General features: G+C 42.0%; 1 protein-coding gene across 2 annotated transcripts in view; it reads left to right on the top strand.

The window, feature by feature from the left end:
* Positions 1–1640: 1640 nt before the first annotated feature.
* NAF1 (nuclear assembly factor 1 ribonucleoprotein) overlaps positions 1641–10432 on the top strand; it is a 37939-nt gene continuing 29147 nt past the window's right edge. For both annotated transcript variants that reach the window (XM_028491582.2, XM_007128489.4), the window contains exons 1-2: positions 1641–2031; positions 4484–4652. In XM_028491582.2, the coding sequence (XP_028347383.1) occupies positions 1781–2031; positions 4484–4652 (420 nt within the window). In that variant the 5' untranslated portion in view covers positions 1641–1780. The remainder of the gene's footprint in view (positions 2032–4483; positions 4653–10432) is intronic.

Below are 10432 nucleotides of genomic sequence, written 5' to 3'. Positions count from 1 at the left end.
CTTAGCCTTTCTATTCAACTCCATTCTCATATTTTCAAAGGGCTGCTGGCATTTTTCAATTGACTGTCCGGTTTTTCCTCAAACTCAACATCACAAACTCATTATGTTGTTCCAACTTCTCCATCTTTATCGGTAATACCAACTTCTTTCCAGTTTCCTTGTTAGACATTTTAGAGTACTGTGAGTCTTCTTCTGACGCTGAGGATTTCCTTTACTCTATTTCACTGACTCTAGCCTCTGTTCAGACTTTCATTACTCAATTCCTGGAAAAATACAAAACCTTTTTGACTGGCTGGAGGGTATTCTGACTCAAATTTCTTTTCTTCTTAAGTTAATATGCATATCTCTGCAAGATCATCACTGAAGTATCATTTTATTCATGTCCATGTGTTGTTCTATTTATCAAGTAATTTTGTGAATGTGTATGACACATGCCATTCTCTTGCATAAAACCTTAATTAATGTTCACATGAACTAAATGAGATAGTATTTTTATCTCCATTTTATAGATAAGGAAAATGAACTTTAGGTATGTTAGACTCTCTGCCCAAAGTCACAGTTACACCAACAAGGAAATGGTAGAGCTGAGATTTGAACACAGGTCTATTTAGCTGGGAACACTGAGCTCTGCTTAATCACTGCATTAGAGAATAGTATCTCGAGTTTAAATTCCTGTCTCTCTTTGGAAGGTCTCCATGATACAGCCAATCAATCTTATTTAACTTCCTTTCACATTTCAAATATCTTTCTCGTTATCTCCTGTGCATTGACCTTTTTACTTCAATTAAATTGTAAGCTCCAGAGACTATGCATTATTCTTGTCTTAATTTCTATGAAGGTCTAGTACTGTGGAGGGCACTCAATAAAACTCCGTGAATAATTGATAACGTCTTTGGCACAGTTCTCGGCACATATGCATGCTTAATCAGTGGTCACGACGATTATTATTTATGTTTACTCGAGGGGCTGATGCATCAAGTTGAAGTTCTAACAGAAAACCAGAAAATTCTGATCTCTACCTCAATCCTAAGAACTTCTTGCTTGCCTTCCTTATGACCCAGAATTATGGTTTCTCAGGCCAAGTTAGTCATTTTAATTACATCCCACCCTTTCTGCGAAGCGGTATCAACTATAACATCAACCAGCAGCAACACTTTTTCCACTATTAGTGCTCTCTTTACATTGGGAGCGCTTTGGAGGAAAAAAAAAAAATGGAAGAGTTGTAATCGTTTTGAGATGGATGGTCATCGTGCTTGCTGTCTATCCACGGCTGGAACTACATTTAACTTTAAGAAAGTTTACTAAAGTGCCTGCTCAAGGATTCCTGGCTCAAGTTTCTGATGTGCACGGTCTCGGCCCATCAGGCATCTCCCTGTCCTGTCATCCCTCCTTCCCGTCTCCGTCTCCGCCTCCGCGGAATTGCCCCAGATCCAGCAGCAGAAGCAGCAGCAGCTGCTGCTGCAGGAAAGTCTCTCCATCCCGCTTTGCGGAATGAGACGCACTTCCCAAGACGCGGGGAATCCGGCGGCTTTCGGACCCCGCGGTTCAGGCTGCAGAGGCCTGCGTCCCGCCCCGCCCCAGGGCACGCCGTCGCGTCGCGTTACGTCACACGCTGCCGGAAGTGAAGCTGCGTGCACGGGGGGAGCGCGTCTCCGGACGGCTCCGCGTGCGGTTACGGGTGCAGCTCCCCGAGCAGCGCGGGAAGCGGCCCAGTGCTTCGTTGTCGCCTCCGCCGCCGAGGTGGTGTGTCTTCCCGCGCGGGCGCCCCGAGCGCGGCGCCATGGAGGTGGTGGAGGCCGCCGCCGCTCAACTGCAGACTCTGAAATTCGGTGGCGCCGGTGTCGGGGTTGACCAAGGTCTGGCAGTGCCGGCTCCGGACCCCGCCCCGGTCGCAGCGCCGCGGGCGGACGAGGGCCCGGACCTTGCGGGGGAGCAGCCGCCTCCGCTCGCCCCGCCGTCTCTCCCGGAGCCGCCTCCCGGAGGGAGCAGCCTGGAGACGTCGGACTCGGACTCGGACTCCGACTCGGACAGGTCGGGCGCCCGGCGTTCCGGGGCGCGGGGCCCGGGGCGGGCTCGGGGAGCGGGAGGGCCCGGGGAACCGGGGCGCGTTCCTCGCCGCCCCCTGTGAATCGCGCTTGGGGCCTAAGCGTCGCCGTCAGGGCCCCTCGTCCCCGAAGTCTGGGGGTCTTGTGTACACCGTATCATTTTCAGATAGAATATAGGAAATCTGCGGATATAGGGTTGTTCCGTGACCAGTCGTGTGGCGTGTCCTTGGTGGTTATAGCTTATAGTTTGGGGCAGAGCCGACTTTTCCCCATCCAGTTTAGTGTGTGCGCTTGCTTGTGGAGCCAGATAAGTGGAGCATCAGGTGAAGGGTTTTATGTGTTTACAAGTTGGGTCCCGGCAGTTTTGTTCGTAGAAGCCTTGTGGTGAGGAATTGTTAATGAAATAAGCGAAACATTGTTATTTTACTATCACTGCAGGCTCTCCGTAGGTTTTATGAGGCACCTCTCCCCTCCCTCGCGGTGTCTTTTAAATGTGAAAGTTTTGTGGAGGGCGGGGACTTCGGCGTGACGTTACTACACCACGCTGCACATCGTCTGCAAGTGTTTGAGTGTGTCTTGTGCGACGCTGTACCGGTGAACAAAATAGATACTACCCTTGCCCTGCATTCTGCTGAGAGGGACGAAAAATAAAAGTAAACATACCAGTCAGCCAATGAGTTGGTGAAAATTACCGCGAAGGAACAAGCTAGGCACTGAGAAAGTAACAGGAGAACCCAACCCGGTCGGACCCTCTGGCCATGATAAAGTTTTAATTCTAAGTGGTGGAGAAACTATTGAAGAATTTTTGAGCAGGGAATTGACATGCTCAGGTTAACGTTCTGATGTTTTGCTCTGTGGAGAAGGAATTGAACTGGGCTCAAGAGTGAAAGCAGAATGGGAAGGGTTACTGTGGAAGCAGTTGGAAAGATGTTCCGTTGGTCCACGATGTGGCCATGTTTGGATTGAACATTTTGGCATCTCCCTGATCAGGGTCGCTAGTAGATGTAGTAGTGGCCGAGTCATAGAGGCATCAGCTGGGTGGACGGTGGTGCGGTTTACTGGGATGGGGGCTGTAGACCAATAGGCATGTTAACTTCGGACAGTTAATTTGAGGTTTCCCTCACAACAGATTGGAGATGTCAGGTAAGCAGTAGAATGATGAGTTTAGAGTTCAGAGGACAATTCTGGTATGGAGATGTAAATTCGAACATCAGATTACAGATAAAACTTACTTGAACTTTTTATTATGGATGTTTTCAAACTCACACAAAGTACAGAGAGCAATACAATGAATGCACATATACTCATCACCAAACTTGACACTTTCCAATATTTTGCTAACTTTGTTTTATCTAACATTTCTAACTTTTTCTTTTTTAACCTGGTAGTGTTAAAACAAATTTCAGATAGCATGCCACCTTACCTGTAAATTCTTTACTATTCATCTCTGATAAAATATTTTTTACATAACCACCATGTCATTATCAATCATAGTAAAACGAACCCTAATTCCTTAATATCACCTAATACACACTCTGTATTCAGATTTTTCTAGTGGAATAGGAGTCACGTTTACCAGTTTTATCATTGACTGAGAATGCAATAGCTTGCAGTGATTCCAAGGTTTCTACCTCTGGTGACTGGATTGAGGACTAAACAATGAAATAAAAGTAGAAGCTCGAAGACAGAAGCAGATTTAGTGAGGAGAATGCACTTTTTTCTTTTAACTTGTGAGTGTGAGACATGTATAGGTCATTCACACCACAGTTGCTGGTAAGCAGCCAGAGATCAGGAGTGGAGCCTGGGGATATCAAGGCTGAAGATTTGGGAGTTATCTGCACATTGGTAATGATTGAGCTCATTGGAGTGGATGAGGTTATCCGTGAAAAGAGTACCAGAGAAAGAAGAGAACATGAGGATGGGACTCTTAGAAACAGTACGTACAAGGAGCTGAAGTGGGTACCAGCAAACAACCTAAGAGGAGAGTTACTGGCACGGAGAATTGCTGTGGAAGTCAAGGGCTAAAGGAGGGTTCAGAGAGTAGTGTGCAGCACGCTTAGTAACCTTGAGGAGTTTCCCAACTGAAGACTGAGAAGAAACTCTCTTGGCTTAGCTGTGATTTGGTCCTTGGTGACCAAAAGAGAGGTGCCCTTCCCAGAATTCTCTTCTGTCAGTGATTTGTCACATGCTTAATTATATTCAGACTGTTGCATGATACGTGAGACAATTGTAATAAGAGGGTTTGGGTTATAGCAGGGATTTTGTGGTCAGTGGATTAAAGACTGCTTTCCAAATACCATAGTCAGTTTCGAAATGCTAAGCTTTTGAACAGCAGCCATAAACATCTAGTAAAGTAGATATTTTCTAGTTGAATAATCGTATTTTGATACCCTCATAATAATGCTTTTGTACTGTTTTCAATTTTTTCTCCTCTACAGTGAAACAGATTCCGATAGTTCAAGCTCCTCTTCTTCCTCATCATCATCCTCATCGTCTTCGTCTCGTCTGTCCCTCCCTGCAGTGCTGTCAGATGGAGAAGATGATTTACAAGTTGAGAAGGAAAATAAGAATTTTCCTCTTAAAACAAAAGATGAATTACTTCTTAGTGTAAGTACTTAGATTTGTTACTGAACTTAATTTGCATGTTCTAAAATATTTTATGGTACCAGTATTGATCTCATTTGGCCTATATCTGCTCCATAAATTTGAATACCTTTCTCACCTTTTATTGGTCATACCTTTGCCATGCCTTGGCTTTGTTAAGTAAAAGAAAGTATTGATCTGAATAATTTCTCAGGTTGCTTCCAACGTTAACATTTGATAGTTGTGCTGGGCATCCAGTTTGGCTTGCTGCTTTTCATTTTTTATCTTCCCTAAAGAGTGTAAAGATTTTTTTTTTTTTGGTCTACAACTCAGAAAATTTTGCTAAGTAGCAATTGAAATTATTTTTTAAATCGACTGCGTTTAGAGAAATAGTGAAATTAGATCAGTTGCACTTTTGAGGATTTATATTTACTTGAAGTTTTTGCAGTGTTTTCATTATTACAGTTGGAAAAAACTTGTTTATTGTGGATTGGTATTGACATTTGATAGGTTTGGTCTATAAATTTAACTCTTGTGTGGTTATTTCCTTCTAAGCTGTTACTAGGAAGTTGATGGTAGTCTGGTTGAATGAAACCTTATGATCCAAGAGGAAAGTCTTCTCAGAATTTCACAGGATATTGCCACATGTTTATTCTCCCCGCTCCCACATGTACTTTAGTTATTATTAAAGCTTTTAAAAACCTTAATGATCACTGACTGTAATGATACAATACTTAAATCAATGAAGTAGTAAAGCAAGATTTGAAAAAAAATTTTAAAGCCTAGAGTCATTCAGGCACCTTTTCATGACTGTATTCACTCGATGCTATTTCCTTTTTCTCTACTTGTAATAAGAAATTTCCTATCTCACTTAACACCTCATGTATTGAGAACCCTTGGATTTGTATGCAAATTCATCATTGATTTATATTTTCCTACTATAGACATTGATCTCTCTCAGTGGTCTTTTTACACAAAGGCTCTCCCAACTTATGACTATTTTCTGAAAGTATTGGGAAATTTGATCTTTTCCCTGTATCTTGATCACCTTTCTGTTTAAGTTCTCTCTTAGAGTATAAGAATCAACAAATAAAGGACCACAGTACTTTGATTTATGTATGTGTTTCATTTTCTTATTTATCTTACTAGACCTGGAATTTTTCTCTTGGAATTTAATGCAAAATATTAGTCAGTATACTTAGGTATTTTTCTGGATAGAGTGCTCATATTTTCATCAGAAAGTCAAAAAGGGTCTATGTCCATAGAGGCCAGGAACCACGTTCTTGAGGGCTGAGTTCAGACCTGATCTTTGCGGTTCCCTTAGTGCCCAGCAGAGTGCTTTTCGGATATTGGGTTCTCAGTCAACGGTAATATGTGTTTGTAGAATGGGTGAGTGAACAGGCATCTTACATTCACCCACTTTTAAACTATTACAGCACACCTGCCATATGCCAAGTGCTGTAAACAAGACCCATCCCCTTTCTACTCTCATAGTACCTACTGGAGAGAGAGAGATAGTAAATGAAGCAGAGACAAGTACAGTCAGTTGCTGGAAGTGCTGTTGAATTGTGAGTGTATGCTTGGCTCTTATCAGAAAATTGCGTTTGTGCTGGGAAGGTATGTTAGATTTTAAAACTTGGAATAGTGTGCTGCTCTGTTCCATTTTGTGCCGGTTCTGAAGGATCTTTGGGAAGGATGGAAGGGGCAATTATAGTCTTTATTTTTAAATTTTGGATTCTTAACTAGCTGTTTACTTTATATTTTCACGACTAGGAAATAAATGTACTAGTAGTTCCTAGTCTTTTAAGCCACGCTGGTGCCAGAGCTAGGTGCAGGAATGAGTTCTCTGGGTCTGCCCTAAATCTTTTTGACTTAGGGTGTGAAAGAGTATCTGAGGACTCCTTCAGCGTTTTAGCTCTGAAGTTCAAGGGAAGAGAATGACTTGACCCTGAGCACCAAGGATGGTGTGGCTACGAGTACTCAGTATCTTTAGGACCCTGCTCTTTCTCTGTTGCTCAGTAGGTGTTTCTGCGCGGGGCTGGCGGCTTGGCCACTGATACTCCTGCATGAAAGCCATGGAGAGAACTTGTGCTGGTTTACCGGGGGCTCGGTACTCAGGCCTGAACAAATAATTGAGTCTAGTGAGATGGGTATTCGGATTGCCTGGACATGAGTTACCTAGTCACTGCTCTTCTTGTGGAGAGTGTGTAGGAAAGTGTGTGCTTGAGAGAAAGCACGCGGGCGAGTGTGAGGGCAGGAGCGTGTGAGAGCCAGGTGACAGAAAGGAAGCGTGAAAGCGTGTGGATTTTGAAGAAGGCGGGAGCTGGGTGGGTGTTTTCAACCCCATGCAAACCACAAGGAATGGGTTCTCGGTCCCAGGAAAGGGAGGCTTAGAGCACTTCAGACGGGGTTGCTGTTCCGTCAGTAATAGTATTTATCTTCTCTGGAGGAGAAAAGGGAAATAATAATACCTGGGAGCAGTTAGTCACATGACTTACATTGGACTCTTGTGGCTGCAACAGAGATCCTCAAATTGCATCAAGAGAAGGGCCATTTGTTGGAAACTTACTTGGATAGGAAAGCCATCGGGAACCAAGCTAGCTCTTGTGGATGGCCGTGCTGTTTCTTTTGTACGCTTCTTGGGACTCTCATCGTTCTGAGTGTCATATTCTTGTTTCCTGACTCACTTCTTCTGTTTACCTGTAGATTCATCTCTATAATTCTAGCTTACACATGCATTTCTCTTCTTGTTCCTGGCTGTACATTTGGTATCTTCTACTTTAAACTTCTCCACGAACTGGCTGTTAGTGCCATATGCTTTCCTGACTTTTGGGACAGTCTATGACTTAGCTTAGATTTGTCTTTTTTCAGAAGATGACAGTCCGCGCTTCCTGGGAAGCATCCGCTGCTTTGTTACAACTGGCTCTGGCTGGTATTGAATGTGCCATTTGTTCAGGTCTACTGGTGTGTGTCTTCTTAGGCAGCAGGGGTTGTGCAGCGGAACTGTTTGCTCTGTGTAGTCTATTAATTTAATTTCCTAATGAAATTCCGAAGAAGATGAGAGAAATATTCTGTGTTGTCTTTGCCAAAAGGGAAACATAAATTAAAATGGGCCAAACGGTTAATACCTGTTTCAGAGTTTGTGCTGGATCGTTGAGCTCTTTAGAACATAGACATGCCCAGTTTAGCCCGGTTTTATGTCCTACCTCTTTATGAAGTATCTCATATTCTAGGCTGTTTGCTGTTGTTGTTCAGGCATGCCGAGCTTAATTTTTACCTCCATTTAGCCTGTTTGTCAAACAGGAATGTTGCCTTCCTGGGTCTAGCTTTTTAAATCTTTTCCATTGTTGCAAAGTTAGGTCCTGGTGATCTACCTACTAGCTATTGCGGATCTCTCATTGTAAGAATGTGGGAGCTACAGTGAGGTAACCTCGAGATTGTTCTTTTGGAATTAAACAGTTGCTTTAAAAAAAATTTTTAATTCATTTATTTTATTTATTTATGTTTGCCTGTGTTGGGTCTTTGTTGCTGCGCGGGCTTCAGTAGTTGTGGCTCGCGGGCTCTGGAGTGTGGGCTCAGTAGTTGTGGCACTGGAATTAAACGGTTGCAACAACCCCTTGGGATGACAAGATGTGGTTATAACTTGTTTTAAGAAAAGATGAGCGGAAGAGGAAAAACGAGGGATTGGTCAGCCATAGAGGCATTGGGAAGGAGAATAGTCTGAATTGGCTCTTTTCTTAATGTCACAATTACATAATATGTGACTTAAAGTTAACCAAGTGGAATCATTCTTTTAAAACATAAACCCTTTAATGCTGAGGTTTATATTAATATATAATCTATACAGTAAATGTAAAGCAGCATGCATATTACAGTTTTGGAACTACATTAAACCACATAGGGTTTATTCAGTGTTTCAGTGAATTGGAAAATTAGGTTCTATTTGAAGAACTTTCTCATCAATTTATGCTCTTAACTGTTCTTTCAAATCTGATGTAATTAAAATTTAGAATCATAAGGACATTTATGGGATTGTGACATTGCAAAGTCTTAATCAGAAATGAATTGTATGAATTAGTACCTATTGAAAACCTGAAGTTTTTACATAATATTTTAAAATTATGATCACAGTGCTTTTGGGGATAAAACATGGATAATACTGCAATATAGATAATGTGTGTTTATACATGTCATGTAACATGACCAAGAAAAAAACTTAATGCTTGTAGGCAATTCTTGGTAAATTTACCTTCAGAATTTAGAGACTGCCTATATTATACTGTATGTTGTATACTGTATATTGTATATATACTATATATACACGATATATGGTATGTAACTTACAATATACAGTATATAGGCGATATACAAATGCAATATATGTATATATACAATATACAGTATAATATAGGTAACACACAAATGCAATATAATTGGGTTGACCCTTGTAGTTAGGGTGAGTACACTTTTTCTGATTCTGGCAGTGCAGACCTTTATCCTAACGTGAGGATATGGAAATACGTGGGCCACCTCAAGTGGTCAGAAGTTACAGTGGATTATTTCACATTTTTGACTTCCCACCATCTTGAAATTGTATTGCACCTTGTTCTACAGTTAATAATCGTTGATTGAATGTGGTGTTTTCAGGGCCCAACTTGGTTTATGAGTTTTGTCCTAAATACAGGCCTTGTTCAACTTCAGCTTTTTACAACTTTAGTATATCTGGAATTATTATATCATATCTTAGAATACCGATGGCACTTATTAGCATTCTCAAAATACCTGATATTTAAGAAATGGCTTATATACTTGAAAGGAGATAGGTTTTCATTAATACTTGGTGTTTTTTAAAAACAGTGCTCAGATTTTTTAAAAAATTAAGATTTTGTGCTTCATTGCACAAAGTTATTTCAGTAAAGCTTGTATGAAGCACAAATAATCCTGAATAAATACTGATTTGTTCAGCAGAGTATCCATATATACCCGGTGTATATACGTGTATATGATCATTATTACACAGAAACATTCCATCTATTAGGTTTCCCCATCCCCAGTAGATTTGATAAGTGAGTGGTGATTGTTTTAGAGAGTAAAGACAAATGTCTGTAAAGAAGACTCCAGCTAGAGAGTGAGCACACACACTTGGCAGAAGGCAGAGTAGCCACAGAGTTACTGTACCAGGTACAGGAAGCTGAAGGACTGAGTGGAAGGGGAAATGACTTGCAGCGCAGTGGCCAGGGAAGGCATCGTGGCTTGACCTTAGGTTGGAAGGTGGGTAGGGTCTCCATGGAAACGGACAGGTGAGCGGAGTAGGAAATTTCCCAGTGAAAGGACCAAGTCTGTCGCAGCGGAGTTGTGTCCCCAGTGTTGGTTGTGTTGTGGGGGCTCAGGGAATGTTTCGTTGTTCCCTCATCATCCGTGGGAATGTTGCCAATTCTCAAATGGATGCTTTTTAACCTTTTCACACTTCTGAAAAGTTGGGACTAATAACTGATGGCAGTGATTAGCTTCACAGTTTTTTTGGCAGTGCTTTTAATTTTGTGGTATATAAAGTCAGTGTCTTAGATTCCGTGAGGTATGGACTCCTCAGTTAACATAAAAGATAATGCTTAGGGTTATATTCATCATTGAAGGTTTTTTCTTATGGAGATGGATTATGATTTTATTTTACTTTTATATTTATGCCAGTTAACTTTCGAGAGTATTCTTTTTTTTTTTTTGCGGTACGCGGGCCTCTCACTGTCGCGGCCTCTCCCGTTGCGGAGCACAGGCTCCGGACGCGCAGGCGCAGCGGCCATGGCTCA

This window comes from Physeter macrocephalus, chromosome 7, assembly GCF_002837175.3.
Source record: "Physeter macrocephalus isolate SW-GA chromosome 7, ASM283717v5, whole genome shotgun sequence".
Lineage (NCBI taxonomy): Eukaryota > Metazoa > Chordata > Mammalia > Artiodactyla > Physeteridae > Physeter > Physeter macrocephalus.
This window is presented reverse-complemented; position numbering and strand designations above follow the sequence as displayed.